At 49.3% G+C, this 20511-nt stretch overlaps 2 protein-coding genes across 3 annotated transcripts; one reads left to right on the plus strand and one right to left on the minus strand.

Moving 5' to 3' along the window:
- Positions 1–1666: 1666 nt before the first annotated feature.
- tmem59l (transmembrane protein 59-like) lies at positions 1667–7612 on the minus strand. The gene is made up of 6 exons (XM_056603312.1): positions 7368–7612; positions 5845–5950; positions 4684–4778; positions 4299–4451; positions 3181–3277; positions 1667–1689 (listed from the first exon to the last, which is right to left on the minus strand). The coding sequence occupies exons 1-6, from the start codon at positions 7536–7538 to the stop codon at positions 1667–1669; spliced, it is 645 nt and encodes a 214-aa protein (XP_056459287.1). The 5' UTR covers positions 7539–7612.
- Positions 7613–8230: 618 nt separating this feature from the next.
- crlf1b (cytokine receptor-like factor 1b) lies at positions 8231–20328 on the plus strand. 2 transcript variants are annotated; one of them, XM_056604716.1, is made up of 8 exons: positions 8231–8604; positions 9755–10051; positions 10797–10926; positions 11547–11719; positions 14406–14563; positions 15413–15581; positions 17609–17796; positions 18866–20328. In XM_056604716.1, exons 1-8 carry the CDS (start codon positions 8547–8549, stop codon positions 18887–18889), a joined length of 1197 nt encoding a protein of 398 aa, XP_056460691.1. In that variant the 5' UTR covers positions 8231–8546; the 3' UTR covers positions 18890–20328. The 2 variants fall into 2 exon arrangements, with proteins under 2 accessions (XP_056460691.1, XP_056460692.1); XM_056604717.1 differs by having other exon boundaries at positions 8237–8604; positions 17609–17800.
- Positions 20329–20511: the final 183 nt, after the last annotated feature.

A 20511-nucleotide genomic window follows, 5' to 3' on the forward strand; every position in this document is an offset into this window, starting at 1 on the left:
ACTAGCTAGAGCAGCATACACTAGCTAGCTACGGAATCAACTCGCAAGAGAAGTCGAAAGCGTCAAAGGCCCAAGTAAATAATAATAATAATAATAATACATTTAATTTAGAGGCGCCTTTCAAGACACCCAAGGTCACCTTACAGAGCATATGGTTCATCATAAATCGTTTAAAAAAACAAGACATTGTGGAAATAAATAAATAAACATAAAAAATTAAATAAAACATTTTTTTTTGTTTTATTTATAAAACAACTTATAAATTGTTAACTTTGTTACACCCAAAGTATAACATTTTACGCTTTTTATATATAGTAAAATATAATATAATTCTTACATAAATATCATATTATAAGTAAATATATTAAATATAGAGCCTAGTATAATGTTCTAAATCATATAACATAATATAAAACATCACTTAAGAACAATAATTGATGGCATGTGTCGTCTAAGCAGAGTATCAATGTTGCCTTGACGATGTTTGTATGAGTGTATATGTGAGCATTGTTTTATTGGCTGCATAAGCACATTTTAAATGGATCTACTGCAAAATGACAATTAAAGTCTATTCTATTCTATCAGTGGACTAAGATACTCAAGGGGGTGAAAGGATATATATATACACACACACACCACACACACACACCACACACACACACACACACACACACACACACACACACACACACACACACACACACACACACACACACACACACAGTCCCCAGTGTGAATCTGGTTTCAGTGTAACTGCGTGGTGTAACGGAACCAGGAGCGGAGCGAAACCAGAAAGGTCATGTGACCGAGGGAACGTCAGGCGGTTAATTGGCAGCGACTCGAGTTTGGAACGATCCCACCGACGAGAGAGAGACAGCGGACCTGCATCTGTCACGCATTACGAGAGAGAGAGTGAAGGAGAGAGAGAGAGAGAGAGAGCAGAGAGAGAGGAGATAGAAAAGAAGGGGGTGGAGAGAGGGAGAGAGAACAAAAGAAAGAAAGAAGAAAGACAGAAGACAGAAAGAAAGAAAGAAAGAAAGAAAGAAAGAAAGAAAGAAAGAAAGAAAGAAAGAAAGAAAGAAAGAAAGAATGAAAGAAAGAAAGAAAGAAAGAAAGACTGCCTTCACAGAGAGAGTGGAGAGAGAGAGAGAGTGGAGAGAGCGAGAGCGAGAGCGAGAGAGCGAGAGCGAGAGAGCGAGAGCGAGAGAGAGAGAGACTCTGCCTTCACAGAGAGAGAGGGGAGGGGAGGGGAGAGGGGGAGGGAGAGGGAGAGATGGAGGGTGGAGGTTTGAAAGAGAGAGGCCAAGGGGTAGTGGAAATAATCAACATAGACAGAAACGTGCCCCCCTGTTGGGGATCCCAGAGTCTGGGCTGAGTTGGGGCCTGTGCTCTCTCGGTGCGACGGACTGGACGGGGTTGTTTTTAATCTCAACCGTCATCACACACGATAGAACGGATTTATGTTCAGCGTCAATGACCATGTAGAAAAACAAAGCTCTTAAAACCCTTCAATATCTACGTGACAAATCTCAAGAGCCACGAGCTGATATCAGATGCAAGAGGTGCAACATGGGCATCGATTCATTCATTGATTGATGTTATTGATGAATGGATTTAAATTCCAACCAGTCGTCACAAGGAAATGGATACAGAGGGAGGTTCCTCTTTAACACACCAGCGTGGAGGGGCCTGGGGGGTCACACCCTGGGGGTCACACCCTGGGATTACTGGTGTATTGATGGCTGATTATTAAATCAGCTGACCGGCTGCACCTAACTGGGTGGGGGTGGGGAGAGAGCGAGAGAGTGAGACGCCCCCACCCAACCTCCTCTCTCTCCCTCCTCCTCCCTCAATGTCTCTCTCCCTCTCTCTCCCTCCTCCCTCTGACTCCCTCCTCTCTGTCTCCCTCCTCCTCTCTCTCCGTCATCCGTCTCTCCCTCCTCCATCCCTGTCTCTCTCCCTCCTCCTCTCTCTCCCTCTTTGTCTCCCTCCCTGCCTCTCTCTCTCCCTCTCTCTCTCCCTCTCTCTCCTCCTCCTCTCTCTCCCTCTCTCTCTCCCTCTCCCCTCCTCGGTTCCGGGCAGGGTTCTGGTTTGGATCTGACTGTAAACGTTGACCTGAATGTAATCTGACCTCGTGGCCGCGGCGATCCCTCTATAGGGTTTCCTGTGTGCTCCTTGTCATGCATGAGGCTGCGGAGAACTGCGGTTCAACCTCCAGCACCATGAAATCCTCCATGGCAGACCTGCTCTAAACACACACACACACACACACACACACACACACACACACACACACACACACACACACACACACACACACACACACACACACACACACACACACACACACACACCCCTCAGAGAGCCTCTCTGTTGTTATTGTTTCTTCATTCAGAGAGCCGGCCTACGTCTGGCAGCGCTCCGTCCTAAACCCCGCCCCACCCCCGAGCGAGTCTGGAGTCCACCCCACCCTCCTTCAGGCTCCATCAGCACATCAGGTCCATAAAACCAACGCACCCTGAAGACAACCGCAGTCTAAAGAAAGTATGGAATGGTAATGTTATGTTGGTTCATCACATTTCTTTTTTCATAAACACAGTCGGGTGTAGGGGGGAGGGGCTCTCAGTCTATGAAAACACGTCAGGGTCATAAAACCAGCGCACCCGTCTGAAAACCTAAAGAAAGTTTGGGAATTGTATGCTAGGTGGGTTTTTTTCCCCTCACTGTAGATTACTTCCTTTAATCGCTGTTCAGCCACCCAGCCGTTCCTGGACCCTGATCCCAGCGCAGTGTGTCTGTGTCTGGGTAAGCAAACACAACCAGGCTCAGTGTAAAGCGCTTGGTGCTTAGCTCAGCAGAATTGAATTGCGGTTAAATCAATTAAGCAAAAGCGATACCAGGCACTTTGTTATTTGCTGGAAAATGTCAGTTTTGGCACCGACTGTTTGATGATTCAACAGATCTTTACAAAAGTGCATGTGCAAGTGCATAATTAATTTCATGTTGACTTAATTCCGATGAATTAAATTAAATTTGACGTCCTCCACTTAAATGCGGGCAAGTTCTTTCTATAATTGCGCGTTGACATTTTGTCAAATAACACTTTTTTTCCCCCAGGTGAAGTCTCGCTGTAGTAGTGCTTTAAAGAAGGCTATTCCCGTGCAGGTCTGCTCCGAATACCGGCGCTGGCTCGGTCGTCCTCCAGCGCCCTGGCCGTCCGTGACAGGGCGCTGGCAGCGCGCCCCAGGACCTCTCCACCCCAGCTCATAGCGCCACACTACAGCCAACAGCAGCCCGGCCAGCGGTATAAAGACTCTCCCCTGAGGCAGGCTTCAGCCTGAGAGGGAAAACAAAAATGTAACGTAGTGAAATGAAATACCATTTAATCTAATCCAATCTGATATGGTAATTTGAATATTGTGACGGGGTCGTGTCACGCGCGGCCGGTAGGATTCACATGCTACAGGAAGAGTTATAATGAGTTACAGCTCCTGAGTTATAATTGGAACGAGCTCTCGGTGCTAATTGAAGTGTTAATTTAATGCATGACAAGTGTGCAAGTGCGCGACACGCGTGAACACCGAAGAACGCGAAGCCGCAGCATACAGCGATGTTCAAACAATGGAACATTCTGGAGGCCGTTTTACGTCACTCAAAAGGAACTCAACTATTCACAACATTGGGAGCATATTTTATACACGACAGAAACTAAGCTCTTGAAAATGCCCAGTCCTGCGCTGTACAGTGAAGTGCGTCACCAGGGCCTAGAGAGGGTAGAGGTGTCTCTGAGTGTCTCCCAGTCCTGCGCTGTACAGCGAAGTGCGTCACCAGGTTCTAGAGAGGGGAGAGCTGTCTCTCAGTGCCTCCCAGTCCTGCGCTGTACAGCGAAGTGCGTCACCAGGTTCTAGAGAGGGCAGGGCTGTCTCTCAGTGCCTCCCAGTCCTGCGCTGTACAGTGAAGTGCGTCACCAGGTTCTAGAGAGGGGAGAGCTGTCTCTGAGTGTCTCCCAGTCCTGGGTTGTACAGTGAAGAGCGTCATCAGGTTCTAGAGAGGGGAGAGCTGTCTCTCAGTGTCTCCCAGTCCTGGGTTGTACAGTGAAGAGCGTCATCAGGTTCTAGAGAGGACGGTGCCGTATGACGACATGAGATCTGGGCCGACACGTTGAAGGTGTGTGGCTGTACTGTGGGGCTCGGGACAGACAGACAGACAGACAGACAGACAGACAGACAGACAGACAGACAGACAGACAGACAGACAGACAGACAGACAGACAGACAGACGGACAGGCTGCTGCTCACCTGGAACACCACCACCTTGCCGTCGTCCGCCTGCAGGTAGAAGGTCCACGTTGAGGAGATGAAGCTCTGGGCGGAGCTGACGATGTCGTTGAACCAACCCGACATCGCCTCCATGACGGAGGGCTGCTTGGGCCGGTGGGTCATGGCCTTGAGCTGCACACACACACACACACACACACACACACACACACACACACACACACACACACACACACACACACACACACACACACACACACACACACACACCAGGTTGATGAGGAAAGAGAGGTGTGAGTGCATGGTGTATGTGACTGCGTGCTGTGTGTGAATGCATATGTGTGTGTGTGTGTGTGTGTGTGTGTGTGTGTGTGTGTGTGTGTGTGTGTGTCATCACCACCCTCACCTTCCTCCTCAGCAGCTCGGGCTCAGAGGGCTGGCTGGCACAGCCGGTGCAGCACGCCTCCTGCTCCAGCAACTTAACATAGGCCTCCTGACAGGCTGGGGGGGAGGGGGGGGGGGGAGAGAGAGAGAGAGAGAGAGAGAGAGAGAGAGAGAGAGAGAGAGAGAGAGAGAGAGAGAGAGAGAGAGAGAGAGAGAGAGAGAGAGAGAGAGAGAGAGAGAGAGAGAGAGAGAGAGAGACATTATAATTAGTGGGGATATATGGACAGACAGACAGACAGACAGAGAGAACGATTGTCATAGATTGTTTCATGTCAATCAATAGATGATGTTCTCCTGCCAGTTGTCCAGATGGGAGCAGACCTGTAATATTGTTCTACATAAAGCATCCTCCATTCCACCATGGTGGTTTGGGGGCCCACACGGGTCCTTATGCATCATTATGACACATTATTATTATTACATGATGGGGAGAAGAGGTAGGAAACAGACAGACAGACAAACCTTGGACAGATGCTTAGCTGACACTGATCCACAAGGGTCGTTATATTATTATTATAAATCAGGTATCAGGAGAGGTAGGAAACAGACAGACAGACAGACAGACAGACAGACAGACAGACAGACAGACAGACAGACAGACAGACAGACAGACAGACAGACAGACAGACAGACAGACAGACAGACAGACAGACAGACAGACAGACAGACAGACAGACAAGAGGGCAGACAGACAGACAGACTGACAGACCACAGACGGACAGACAGACAGACCACAGACAGACAGACAGACAGACAGACAGACAGACAGAGGGGCAGACAGACAGACGGGCAGACAGACAGACGGGCGGGCAGACAGACAGACGGGCAGACAGACATACAGACAGACAGACAGACAGACAGACAGACAGACAGACAGACAGACAGACAGACCACAGACAGACAGACAGGCGGGCAGACAGACAGACGGGCAGACAGACAGACGGGCAGACAGACAGACGGGCGGGCAGACAGACAGACAGACGGGCAGACAGACAGACGGGCGGGCAGACAGACGGGCAGACAGACAGACGGGCAGACAGACAGACAGACAGACAGACAGACGGGCAGACAGACAGACGGGCAGACAGACAGACGGGCAGACAGACAGACGGGCGGCCCCTACCTCCCTGGCACTCCTCCCTGCTGGTGTTGAAGCCGGCGTTGCCATTGACGAACTGACAGATGGAGTAGAGACGGCAGCCACGGTGACAGGCGTTCATGACGGAGTCCTAGCAACCAGAGGGGGAGACGGGTGAGACGGGGGAGACGGGGGAGACAGGAGGACACAGGATGTATGGAGAAGTGGGGAGGCCACAGATTAGGCCTCGGTCATTAAAAGATATATAATTATCGATATAACCGTGAGTAAGCATTGTGTTTTTTCATAAACCTAGATGAGTACAAGATAAACGTAGATAAGTAACAACAAACGCATAAGGTATAAAAGATCAAATAAATAAAGAATTAAATGAAAAAGTCGCAGAGCTCTTATAGAATGTCACTGCATTCTCCTCGAGCAACAGAGAAACAGCGCCCACTAGCGACGCCTGCAGAAAACCAAGAGAAAAGAGGATTCCATAATGAAGAATGGGCAATGTGCATATTGCGCTACTGTAGGCCTACGTACTGTATGTGTCACGTTTCTTCACCCATGCTTGTGCGTGTTATAATTTTTAATGTAAGGAATGTTTTATGCACACCCACAAATACGTTTCCTGTTCCGTGTTTGTATTCCTCGTTAGCCTCCGTCCAGACTCTATTATCGGAGCTATCAGTGACAGCAGACAGCGTGTGCAGCCCGACTGCGGCGCATCATTTCAGAAACACCTAAACGCACCAGTCCTAAGGGCGCCATCAAACGTCCCGGAGACTCTGCGGAGATACAGTGTAGTGCGGAGTCTGCAGGTCTGATCTGATGATGATGATGATGATGATGAACCACACCTGAGTCTCCAGCGCAAGGGGTAGAGGAGGAGGAGGAAGATGTGGAAGAAGAAGAAAGGCTTCCGACAGGACATCCCCCCCCCCCCCCCATCCCAAATCATTGTCCGTTCTTTATCGTGTTTAGGATGCGCGCGTGCACCAAGCATGCACGCGCACCGGGACGACAGTTTAACGCTTTAAAGATTTAACGCTGCACACTTTCACTGAAACCTCGCGTGGCCTCACGGACTGCAGAATGCGGATTAAGAAATCGAATTAAGCCCAGATGCTAGGGGCAGCGGGGGCGAGCACCATGCACACCATCATCAGTCGACGTCCATAAGAGAAGCCAATGCTGGACATTACCCTGCATCTGAATGCCTCCCTATGGTGTGTGTGTGTGTGTGTGTGTGTGTGTGTGTGTGTGTGTGTGTGTGTGTGTGTGTGTGTGTGTGTGTGTGTGTGTGTGTGTGTGTGTGTGTGTGTGTGTGCGCGCGCTATAGAATTAGTCCTTAACACACACCGCCTATCCAAGCCCGGGCATGATGATGAGCACATCCAGATGAATACATTATTAAATGACAGAACGTGCCCTCGTCTCCAGAGGTGGGATCCTAGGTTACTCGAACGGGAGAAAGCGGTTACTTGCCCATCTCCGTCAGGATGTTATATTATAACACACAGCCCCATGTAGGTTACAACACCGTCTGAACGGGAACTTACTTTAGCCGGGCTTTTGTTCTTGATGACGAGCTGGCATTGCAGTTTGCAGTAATTAATGTCTCCGAGTTGGTTGTCGAAAAGGTCCGGGGAGGAGGCCGCCAGCCCCGCGAGGAGCAGCGACACCAGCGCGGTCAGAAGGAGCATCCTGTCGGAGCAGAACCGAGCCTTCATGTCTGAGAAGGACTGCAGAGAGGACGGAGGAGAGGAGGAAGGAGAGTAGAGGAGAGCACAGCCGAGCTCACTAGCTCTCCAGTGGGGGCAGGAGCGAGTGTGGAGGTTGCAGTCTGCTGCTGTCTGCTGCTGCTGCTGCTGCTGCCTCTGAGTCGCAGCGGCTCTGTAATCGGTTACGCTATCAGCAGACGAGGTGTCGTCACGCGGCAAGCTGTGAGTGACACCATCGGCCAGTGACCCCGGCGTCCCAGACGGGGACTGCAGCACCCCCCCCCCCCCCCCCCCCCGTGGTGTCACTCACACTTCACTATGGGAGATCTGCCGATTTTTAATATTGTATATATAGGTCTTACATTTAGTTGAATTAAAATATAGCTAGATGTAAAATATATGTTTTTATTTGTTTTTTCTGTCATAAACTGTACACGTATTGTATACAACTAGCTCCAACAGACCTGCTCGCAAACTCCTGCAAAATGTGGAGAAATTAAAAACAGTAGAGACATTAGTCCACGTAAACAGCACCAGGACTACGTCATTGTATCATGGAAACATCTCCCGAGGTGATGGACTATAGCCCAGCAAGACGTCATTGGTTAATTGGCATTGTCATTAACATGCGCCCAGCCTATTAACCATCAGGGCTGTGCTTCATATATGGGGGGATGGGTGGGGGCAAAACAATGACTTCAGGGAGGAGCATCGAGTATAAACTGTAATGTTGACGGGTTCGAGGCGTGCACAGCGCAGAGTCCACTCTGAGCCACATCCCCGGACCGTGAGGTGCAGTCTTAACGCCGAAGCAGCGCGCCTGGTGGTCCGACACCAAAAGTTTCTCCAAGTAGAAGTTAGCCCACCCCCGTCCTCAACTACGCGCCCCAGCAGACTGCTGCGAAACCTGCCCCTCACTCACACGACTCTCCTCCTGAAGTCCAAGGAAACAGGGAAGGGGAGAAGAGGAGGAAGAAGGAAAGGGCTCCAAACGAGGACGGACCGCCGTGAAGTGTGATGCTGTCCCTGGTGTTCCTCGTCCTATTCGGACCTCACGTGTTGTTCTCCACCACGCGTGAGTATACCGCACTCTTTATGGGGGTTTGTAACGGAAGACCCGTTATTGTTTATTGCGCTGAGAGACCATCACAGGAGGAACAGCGGGACCTGAAGTGTCCTCCTCTCCTATCGTCACCCTTCAGTTTAAGTCTCTCTATAAAAATAAACTAAATCTACTGGAGCTGTCACTTTGAGTTACAACAGCAGATTATCTAGGCGGGATTAAACAATACCCGGTAAATACAGATAGATAGAACATTTAATTATACATTTTATTATATTTATATAGCCAGGCGTATTGATGTGTATGCATATAATAATAATAATTAATATTATTTAACTCTAACCAACTGTTATGCATGGTGGTGACTCGTTATAACATTCGACATACAATTCTTACTTCATAGTTTACTTTAACTTGTTAAATATTTATATGACATATGCCCCTATATTATTATTATTGTTATTATTTATTTGGTATTCATATTATTTTATAAAATGTCAATATTCTCAACATTTTATTTAATGTTATATTCATGTATTTACTTGCTCTCATACTTTATCTTTCTTTCACGTGATCAGCCGAATGTTGAATTCAGTGTGTGGTGATTGTGAATATGTGCACAATAACAGCCAACACTCGAGATCTTTGAACAATGAAATGGGACCTATTCTCAAAATCTGCACACAATAATTGTTTATGTATTTTAAAGAGCAACTCAAACCTAATAATCTAAACCCAGAGACAGCACCACCTACAGGTATCACAAGGGACATTTACATCGTTTACGTTACTCTAATATCTGTCTTGGTTGATGATGGTCTGCCGACATGTTACACTCTGGGTGGGCGGACAGAATGTTATGTTGATCCTATTCAAAACCCACTCGATAATTGGACTCTTGTATGGGTGTGTGTGTGTGTGTGTGTGTGTGTGTGTGTGTGTGTGTGTGTGTGTGTGTGTGTGTGTGTGTGTGTGTGTGTGTGTGCGCTTGTGCATGCTCGTGTGGTTGTGTGTGTGTGCTTGCGTGTGCTTGTGTGTGTGCGTGTGCATGCGCATGTGATTGTGCATGCATGTGTAAGTGTGTGTCTGTGTGTATGCGTGCACGTGTGTGTGCGTGTGTGTGCGTACCTGTGTGCCTGTGTGTGTCCCCCCCCCCCCACAGCGGTGGCTGTGATCGAGCCCCAGGACCCAGCTCTGCTCATCGGCTCCAGCCTGACCGCCACGTGCACGCTGGGCGCGGGGGCGGAGCTCCAGGCCGGCGCCCTCTACTGGACGCTGAACGGGCGGCGGCTGCCCCCCAGCGGCCCCGCCCCCCTGGGGAGCCCCGCCCCCCTGGGGGGCCGCACCCTGAGCGTCACCCTGCTGCGGCTCAACGGCTCCCAGCAGCGCTCCGGGGACAACCTGGTCTGCCACGCGGGGGACGGCCGCGTGCTGGCCGGCTCCTGCCTCCACGTGGGCAGTAAGTCACCGGGGGGGGGGGGGTGGGGCTCCTGCCTCCACGTGGGCAGTAAATCACCGAGGGGGGGGGGGAGGGGAGGGGCTCGTCCGGGGCAAGGGACCTGAAACCACAAACCGTATAATGTTTAGGGGCGCCCCGGGTAGAGCCCGTACCATCAAGGCCCAGTCCTGACCGCAGCCACTCGGGTTCGGTTCCGGTCCTTTAGTGCCCGTCTCACTCTCTCTCTCCCGTACCTTCACGTCTGACTCACTCCATCTTCAAAGCATAAAAATGCAGAAAGAAATCTTACAAAAAATCAGGAACGAGAAACGTTAAAGAGTAAAACGTGATCGTGATTACTGCCCCGGGAGGGAGATGTTGATTTTATTTATATGTAAAGGGTTAATAACATCGTTGTTTAGTTCCGAATCCCAAGTTTCGATCCATTCCCGAATGTTTATTTTGCTGTGTGTCGTTAATGATGGAGGAGACATCACTCACACTGGGGGGGCTTTGGGGGAGGCTTACTAAGGGCCCCAAATTAAATTGAATTTAATAAATGAAAGAAAGACCGAAGCGCATAAAAACAAGTTGTCCATTTTGATTTCACTCAGAATAATTAACCAGAGTACGTTATTATCTGTGCAATCTAAACAAAATGGGAACAGCCCTCGCTTAGCATTCTCTCTTCCCCTCTCCTCTCCTCTCCTCTCCTCCCCCTCTCCTCCCCTCTCCTCTCTCCCCCCCCGCCCCCCGCTCGGTGCAGTGCCTCCCCAGAAGCCCGTCAACCTGACCTGCTGGTCCCGTAACACCAAGGACCTGAGCTGCCAGTGGAGCCCCGGTGGGGAGGGAGAGACCTTCATCCCAACCCAGTACATCCTCAAGTATAAACTCAGGTGACCCCAGCCCACCCCAGCCACATACCAAGACACACACCTCCCCTTACTCCTCCTCCTCTTCCTCCTCCTTCTCCTCCACTTCCTTCTCCTCCTCCAAAACCTCCCCCTCATCCACCCCCCCACCTCTCTCCTCCTCCTCCTCCTCCTCCCCCTCTCCTCCTCCTCCTCCTCCTCCTCCTCCTCCTCCTCTCTCCTCCTCCTCCTCCTCCTCCTCCTCCTCCTAGCACTCAGTCTTTCCCACAGAGAGTTGCACCTGGATCAGATTTACGACTCTCCCAGCGACCACTGTGTAACGATCAGTGATAATCAGAGTAACCTCGGACCCAGCGGTCTGAATGCGGAAACCAGGAAACAGACATTTCCTACACATTTGCGCGTGTGGTTAAAGCTTTTAGAAGGCACTTTTAACGCGTATATTTCTACAGTGGTCAGTCTACACGGCTTGATTTTGAAAGCTTCACAGAAATGTAATCAAGTTTTTGATCGTTAGCCAATTACACGCTTAAAGATCTGCAGCATGATTGATCGAAACCAAAATGAGCCCAATGATTGGTCTATGCATCGGGGCGTCCAGGGGTCACGTGACACAGTGTCCGTCTGCCCCCCCCCCCGGTCAGGTGGTACGGCCGGGAGAAGGAGTGTGAGGTCTACAGTGCCGGCCAGCAGCGCTACTCCTGCCACATCCCGCGAGACCTCGCGCTCTTCACGCCCTACGAGATCTGGGTGGAGGCGGCCAATCAGCTCGGCTCCAACACCTCGGACGTCATCTCCCTCGACATCCTGGATGTGGGTGAGTTCTGCGAACGCACACAATGCACGCCTACTGTCCCCCCCCCCCCCCCCCCCTTCTGAGGATTCAGTTTTATTAGAGTTCTGTTTAATTGTTGTCTCCAGTTCCTCTGCATATGGTTGACATACTTTCTAGAGGTGGATTTTTCCGGTGTTCTTCATGCATTCTTCCATCCACCCCTAATACATGTTTAATGGGTTCTGGCTGACGCTCCAAAAGTCGTAAAAAGGGAGCTCTTTGAGAGACAAGGAGAGGAAGAGACCAGGGGAGGGAGAGAGGGAGAGAGGGAGAGGGAGAGGGAGAGGGAGAGGGAGAGGGAGAGAGAGAGAGAGAGAGAGAGAGAGAGAGAGTTTTTTTTTCTTTTTGGTTAGCTAACTTGGCTAGTGGGGTAGTACACTCAGGGGGGAGGGTGGGAGGGAGGGGGAGGGAGAGGGAGGGAGGGTGAGGGAGAGGGAGAGAGGGAGGTACAAGGATTATCCGTGATACAAAACGTCTGGCCTCAGTGTCCCCTCAATCACGGAAGCAATAATCTGGAATTCTTTTGTCTTGATTTTCTGTCCCCTTTGGGAGGGGCCCGATCGACCCAATAAGGCCACGACTGAGCCCAACAACAATGCAGCAACAAATGGGAACACTTTAGGTTTTAATGCGATGGCATCTCTTCTCCTCTCTTCTCTGTTGCTTGAATCCTCCCCTTGTCTCTGGCGCCCCTTCCAACCGCTCCAACATTAACGAGCCTTATATCGCAGCGAAGGGAGCAGCTTTAGTGTTCGGAACAGAGTCCACTTCTGTCTGGGCCAGTACATTGAAGAGGAGGAATGAGATCAGGAATTGGTCTGATTCCCGAGCTTCCCAAAAGACGGTCTAAGCCTTCCCATCCTACACTACAAGATAAAGTTATGCCTTCGTAACGTAATGGGGTTTATTTACATTTGCCTTATTGGAAATAAGGTAGTGTGTCAGCTTATGTCATTTAAGATCATTTTGGGGGTAATCAGAAACTAAAAAAAGAGAAGTCCTACCAAATCCCAGTGCTCTATCTTCGATATTTATTTTAATATTTCATAAGATACATGGGACTGTATCCAACCGACATTTCAGCAGGTCATTGACTGATTCCAAAACATCGTATACACTGTGGAATGTGGATGGATCTCCAAAATCCTCCCAATTTCCTTCATGCTTGTCACGGCCCGGCTCTTGGCCACAACAAATACGGAGACACACCAAGATCCAAGTGCAAAAAGTAATCATCATTTATCGATAAACAGAAGCTAACCAAAAAAGAATGGTGTAATAAAAGTCAAGTGGTGTCTGGAGCGGGAGAGAGCCATGGGCAGACTGGTGATCCTTATATCTGCTACCCGCTGAATGGGCAGCCCCCCCTACCCAACAGAAACCACCTGAGAGGAGAGAGAGAGGGGGGAGCAAGCACAACGACGGTGAGCTCCTCTACAACACACAAAAGCTGTGTTCGAAATCGTTCCCTATCATGGATATAGCGCACTATATAGGGTGCTCGCCGTTTTGTAGTGGTGTTCGGATTCTAAGTGGTTAATTTCATGCACTATATAGTGCACTTAAAATACCCCAAATTTGAGTGTACATACGATGTACCCTACATGTTACTCCCGTATACCACAATGCAATGCGGTCGTGTTTTTCCGGAGGAGAAGAAGAAGCAAGAAGAAGAAGAAAACAAATACATTTAAAGTTGGAGTCTCCGGCTTTCGTTTAGAAGTGTTAACAATTTATGTGGGATTTAACATAGAAAATGTAACATTCAAAATTAATTAAAAAGAGCTTGAACATGGAAATGTAACATTCAACATCAATACAACCTCCAGCTTTCGTCGTGAGTGCCCGGTTTGTTGACATGATGTGGGCGCATCTGTCTGCGTCACAAAAATACCCGGCACATTTACTGACGCAAATTACGTTTAGAAATGTTCAGCATAGTGTCTGAAATGAATTCTGGTTTGTTCGTTCCCTATATAGTGCACTATATCATGAACACTATATAGGCAATAGTGAGTGAGTGTATACGGAACGATTTCGAACACGGCTAAAGACAGCCAAAGGGCCTTCACATGCTTTACTCAAGAAGATGACAAATCTTCAAATAGGCAGGGTTAGGGTTAGGGATAGGGTGTGAAGACCCCCCTGTGTGAAGACCAGAGGGTCTTCACACAGGGGGGTCTTCACACCCTTTGGGGGTCACCCCGGTGTTACGATGCTGACCGTAGACAGCCTGTAATCTAAGTCTGTCCCTACGTGCTGTGCTGAACTTGAGTATAGTTCCTAATCTTCCCCTGGGTGAGTGCAATCTAACCTATCTAGGGGTTGGGTGCGAGGTACTCACCACAGGTCCGTCTCTCACACTCCGCACCGGCTCCTCGTCCCGGTTGGACGAACCGTCGGTCCCGCTGACCAGCCCGCGCCTTGATCCACTCTTTAATTCACCGTGTATATCCCAAAAGTGTTCCCTTCATGGAATGTCTGAGCAGCGCGAGTCCCTCGGGTTATTCTCCTTCTCCCGACTCTCAGCTCAGTCTCAAACTCTCCCCCTGCCCCCTCAGCTGTTGCTACTTACCTGTGATGAGCACCTCAACACCGCCCCCTCTGTGTGACGTCAGTACTGACCCTAACCCTAAGCAACCCTAACGTAACCCCCGCCCCCCCCCAGTGACCACGGACCCCCCGGACAGTGTGGCGGTGAGCCGGGTAGGGGAGCAGGAGGACCAGCTGAGCGTCCACTGGGCCAGTCCTCCGGCGCTCAAGGACTTCCTGTTCCAGGCCAAGTACCAGATCCGGTACCGTCTGGAGGACAGCGAGGAGTGGAAGGTGAGCGGGCCTGCGAGCACACGGGCGCTGTCACGGGGCTCACTGAGGGGCATCGCCAGTGAGGACGTACTTCACAATGAGCCGCGGCCACACTCAAGTGTTCTGGGATTAAAGCAAAGCTCCTTGTGTGTAAATGTGTTAAGATTTGGATCGATAAATGTGTCCCAAAGTTTCCCAAAACGTAACTTTCTCCGTTACGACAGAAAGACAAGAACCAGGAGCGAAGATGGATTGAGGCTGGGTCGCAAAACAGTTTGGATAAATACAGAGTCCATAGTTTCCGGGAGGCTAGTGATAGGCCGTTCTGTTTGTGTGTGTGTGTGTGTGTGTGTGTGTGTGTGTGTGTGTGTGTGTGTGTGTGTGTGTGTGTGTGTGTGTGTGTGTGTGTGTGTGTGTGTATAGGTGTGTGTGTGTGTGTGTGTGTGTGTGTGTGTGTGTGTGTGTGTGTGTGTGTGTGTGTGTGTGTGTACAGGCTAATGATAGGCTTGTGTGTGTGTGTGTGTGTGTGTGTACAATTTAATGATAGGCCTATGTGTTTGTGTGTGTGTGTGTGTGTGTGTGTGTGTGTGTGTGTGTGTGTGTGTGTGTGTGTGTACAGGCAAATGATAGGCTTGTGTGTGTGTGTGTGTGTGTGTGTGTGTGTGTGTGTGTGTGTGTGTGTGTGTGTGTGTGTGTATACAGGCTCATGATAGGCTCATGTATGTGTGTGTGTGTGTGTGTGCGTGCGCGTGTCAAGGCTCATGATAGGCTCATGTGTGTGTGTGTGTGCGTGTGCGGGTCCAGGCTCAGGGGTGCAGTGCCTCTCTGTGGGTCCGTGCTTGTGTTTCTCACCCTGGGGCGTCCTCCCAGGTGGTGGACGACGTGGGGAACCAGACCTCCTGCCTCCTGGGCGGCCTGTGGCCCGGGACGGTGTACTTCGTCCAGGTCAGGTGCAACCCGGTGGGCATCTACGGCTCCAGGAAGCCGGGGATCTGGAGCGACTGGAGTCACCCCACCGCCGCCTCCACCCCCCTCACCGGTGAGTCTTTCCCAAAGACTGCACTTCTTTTTTCTTCGGAAATACTTTGGCACTATTGTCTATCTGTCTCTACAGATCCTGGACTGTATGTTTCTCTCTGCTGGAACACCCACATTTCTCCCCCGGGGGATTGATAACGTTTTATCATATCATATCATCATCATCATCATCATCCTTTTATTATTAGACTCAAGGTCCATTTAAAAACATACAATACAAGAAATAGACAACACACACATAAATAAGAATAAAAACATAACGACCAATTATAAAAGGCACTTATACCAATGCCTCCAAAGGTATGACTGGTAGACTATAATATAATGACTTATCATTTATGTGGTTAACGAATTGATTGATTGATTTCCTGTTTGACAACAATAGCTGCCCTTAGACACAAGCCTACCGGTTTGGCATGAGCATTTAAAAAAAAACATTCTACAAGAAGCATGTTTTCGATAGTTCTGTACTGTTGTCAATTGGGTCGCAATGGTTTGTAATTTAATAAAAATGGGTCCCCAGTGTTTTCCCAGTTTGGGTTTCCCAGTTTGGGGAACACTGCGTTACCCAACCCCCCCCTGCCTGATCACTATCACATGTTCTGCGCTCCCGCCCCACCCAGGTGGGAGTTTGTGTTCATGGAGGTATCTGGCAGTAGCTCGGAGATGTTTGCCATGAAAGCCTCATTATCTGTGTGTTTGATGTCATCAACCTGTTTCCACGGGGGGCTTGTAAACAAAATACCCTTTAAATCCTCTTAACTCTCCGCGATGTTTAAGACTCGACTCTCAAATTATCACCCTCTCTCTGCCGCTCGACGCCAAAAAAGAACTAATTTGTGTATCCCCCAATGGATGAGATAAGCTCTTGAGCGAAAAGGATCCAAACTACATGTGAGCCCACAGGAACACATCCAAACTACATGTGACCCTGCAGGAAACCCTAGCCGCAAATGAAGAGCCGTGGCCTCCAGGATGGAGGTCGCCTAACAGGATTTAATCAGATGGCAAAAGGCCAGGGGGGGAGATTTGATCTTTTTCGTTAGCCTTCAAAAACAAGGTCAAGTCGAGTGGTGGCTGTCTGTCAGAAGTCTGCACATGACCTGTAGGCCCAGAGTGGAAACAGGTTCGGGACCACAAGGAACGTATAATGAGTTAGAAAGGTCCCGAGGCATTTTCTTACACGCAGAGGAAGTAGTTAACAGGTCTGTTGTTTGGCTGGCGGACCGACTGCGGCTGCCTTTTGGCTCCCTGTAGTCACCCCCCCACCCCCCCCATACACAGTTACCTCCAACTCTATACAAACCCCTTCACCTCGTCATAAAGAGCCCCAAGACATATTTTAAATGTTTGTTAATATGTTTGCTGTAGTCCACTTTGTTATGGAGGCAAATGAGAAACAGAAGTAGAAGCTAAGATTTGGAAGACGGCGCATTGGCAGAGATTCTGTTCCATTCAAATCGGACATGTGATGTTGCTTCCCAGGGCATTCTGAGGAATCATGCTAAGCTTTGGAGATTCAAATCGGAATAACTTAGTTTTTGGTTCTTGGCTTCCTGCGTGTAATTTAAAACTGCAATTCTTTCGAATTCTGGGTCTCTGTTTGTGCTCCCTCCCAGAGTACACAACCTGGCAAAGCTAGCTTTACACAGTATTGACAAAGACTTTACACAGAGTTCGACATGTATGTTCATAAAAAACAGTATACAAGTATACAAATAGGGAGGTGGATAAAGCAAACAAATGAATGAATCTTCACTTGTCATCCCGAGTGGTAAAGCATCTCCTTCTCCCCCCCGTCTCCCTCTCTCCCCCCCTCCCTCTCCCTCTCTTCCCCCCCCGTCTCCCTCTCTCTCTCTCTTCCACCCTCTCTCTCGCTCGCCCACACAATGCTGACCGAGCAGACTTTCACATCAGCGCTCCACCTCTAGCGAACATGTTGTTTATTGTAACCTTCAAACACCTCCCTCCCCCCCGTCTCCCCCCTGCCCTCCCCCCCCTCCCTCCGCCCCCCGCCCCCCCCACCAGGGCGCCTTCAGGCCGAGTCTTGTGAGCCCAAGAGCAGCGAACCGCCCTCCAACTCCACCCTGCGGCGGGAGCTGAAGCAGTTCTTCGGCTGGGTCCGCAAGCACGCCACGGGCTGCACCGGCATGTCCATCAAACTGTACGACCAGTGGCGGGTGTGGCAGCAGAAGACGCATAAAGCGCGCAACCAGGTAGGTAAGGAGATGCTCCCCTCGCCACTCACTCTGCCCTCGCACCCCCCCCCCCCCCCCCCCCCCCCCACCCCACCTTGACCTTCCAGCGGGTGGCCAGGTTTCAGTCGGGATCGCATGTGACACGACAACGCGGCCTCGTGTGTGTAGTAGACAGTGGTAGTCTTTCTGTCGCACGCATGCTCTGTCTCACGCACATACGTACACGCATGCACACAGACACACAGACAGACAGACACACACTCACACACACATGCATTATCTCGCACATTTAAAATAGCCCGTGATGGTTGTTGTGAACTTTGCGTACTCCCTGGGTCTGGGTTCCCTGCGGTGAGCCGCGGGAGAGGCAAGAGAGACGGCAGATTTCCGCTTTGCTGGTTCTGTGTTGTTCCAGTTGATGCTTTATGATCAGGTGGGGGCGTGGTTTGGTCTGCGTTCGCTGCGGCGTCCGATGTAGGAGTGCAGGGTTGTCTCTCTCGATTCACTCTCACTCTCTTCAAAGCCATGCGCTCTCCTTGTACTACCAACATTTAATGATGTAAACTTACGATGCTGACCGGCGACCACAACAAAGAGGGCTGAACATGTAAATGTAATTAACAGCCCGAGGTAATGCCTTCCATTCGGGTCTAGTTTCCTGGTGACGTGAGGAGCTCCTCTCAAACCATAACTCAGGCCAAATGTCAGCCCCCCGCCGCCGGGTCTGCTGTCTTTGTTTCTCGGCTCTCAGGGCCGCGTCCCCTGGAAGGACGCCCTAATCCTGTCCATAACTCATCGAACCCACCTGACTTTCTGTCGCTCCCCAGCTCGGTTCTAGTGTCGCGTCTTTGGGTTCCTGGGGCGGGTGCCTCGGCTAAGAAGATTTCTGAATGCCCTGGAATGGCATGCATCGGAGCAGTTAAGATTTGTACTTTGTGAAATAGAGGGGAACTGAATTAAGAGGAAAGGCATTTGTATAGTGTACCCCCCCCCCCCCCCCCCCCAAAGGCCGTGATCCACATCATAACTACCGTCCTCAACATTGATCAGTGTAATAGCATAACGCATCTGACTCTCCCACCTCCAGATGCCTCAAGACGATAACTCGTAGCACGACATGGCACAACTGGAGAGCTAAAAAATGAAGAACAGCATCACAGCCGCCCGCCGACAGCCCCGGTGCCCAGAGGGGACGCCTTCTGTGAAGGGTCCGGTCCTCTGGCTCTGAGGGTCACCGCGGACCCCGTCGGCTGGACAGACTCCACCTTCAGTTTGAAGAGGCCATGTGGAACAGAGAGAACGGAGGGGGAGGCGAGGCGCCTCCCACTTACTGCGTGTGTCTCTGCCTGGCGTACCAGGATTAGGAAAAGTCAAATCCCTCTTGGATCCGCTAGCAGTATCTGTGTTTTTAGAGCTTTCTCCGTCTCACATACACACGAAAACTGTTTGTTTGAGTGAAGAGCTTTCAGCCCTTGTAACCTACTTTATAAACGTTGGTTAAGATAAGCAGGAGGTTATTTTGATGACGGTGGAATCTCAAAAACCCATACAAATGGATTATATTCTGCTCAAAGAATGTAAACAAATGTACTCGAGTGCATCAATTCATCCCGCTACAGCCCAATCCTGAATCCGTTTAGATAAATAACTAGGGGGAAAATGCATTACGTCATGTTTTTGGAGGTAGGTAGTATTTGATTGTATAATATATAAAAACTATCCAAAGAACTATAGAGAAGGTTATCAGGAATTCCCCTGCATGTACCGTCCCTTGGGTTTTATGATAATGTTGAGGATTTTTGTCCATCACTTCCTAATGTCTAGACACAACTGCCCCAGCAGCAGTCTGCGTCTAATTATGTTGGAAGAGGTGGCAAGCAAACCACGTTTATATCGAACTGACCGGTACAGATTGCTTTCACACACGCAAGAGAGGAGCAGGAAATGGCCGTTCGGAGAACAGGGATTAATTGAAATGGAGTAGAGTACTCTGTTACACTCTGAACGCTGATCGCAAGCAGCACTTCCACCTCACAGGGAATGAGATCACCAGCACATTAGCTGCTAACCATTTAGAGCTTAAGCCAACAACTATTGCAAACGTATTAGATTGAGTTCACTTGTCATGTAAATCACATAATCATAGTAATCACAAATCTAAATTCATATACTCTCAATAAACTTAGCAAAGTGTAAAAAAAATTTAAACACAAACTAAATGCCATCTGTAAATAAGTTACACTCCTTTCCACTCCTGACGCTAACAGAAATATCGAAATAAATAATAGAAAAATATTGCAAGAGTATAGCAAAAAAGGCCTTGAAAGACTGTTGTAGTTCTGTTAGGAATCAAATTGCACATTAATCAGATTTAAAGGTTACGCTTCTGTCACCTACTCACACAGCAGCAATACTCGATTGTGTCAGTCACTCACAGTTCTGCCCAAAGACCATTATATATGTCTTATATTTTTTATAAACTGTATATTTAAGGATCTTTTTCTTTAAGTTATATATTTGAAATAAATACAAAATAAAAAGGAAACAATACACGTGTTCAAATGTTATTGCTTTAATTTGAATAACTAAGGTCAACATCTGTATCTATAAAAAAACAGCTTGAACAAGCTTTGTGTATCGCTAAGAAAACATATTTACATGAGAGAGAGAGAGAGAGAGAGAGAGAGAGAGAGAGAGAGAGAGAGAGAGAGAGAGAGAGAGAGAGAGTGAGAG

This window comes from Gadus chalcogrammus, chromosome 12 (genome assembly GCF_026213295.1).
Source record: "Gadus chalcogrammus isolate NIFS_2021 chromosome 12, NIFS_Gcha_1.0, whole genome shotgun sequence".
NCBI classification, from domain to species: Eukaryota; Metazoa; Chordata; class Actinopteri; order Gadiformes; family Gadidae; genus Gadus; species Gadus chalcogrammus.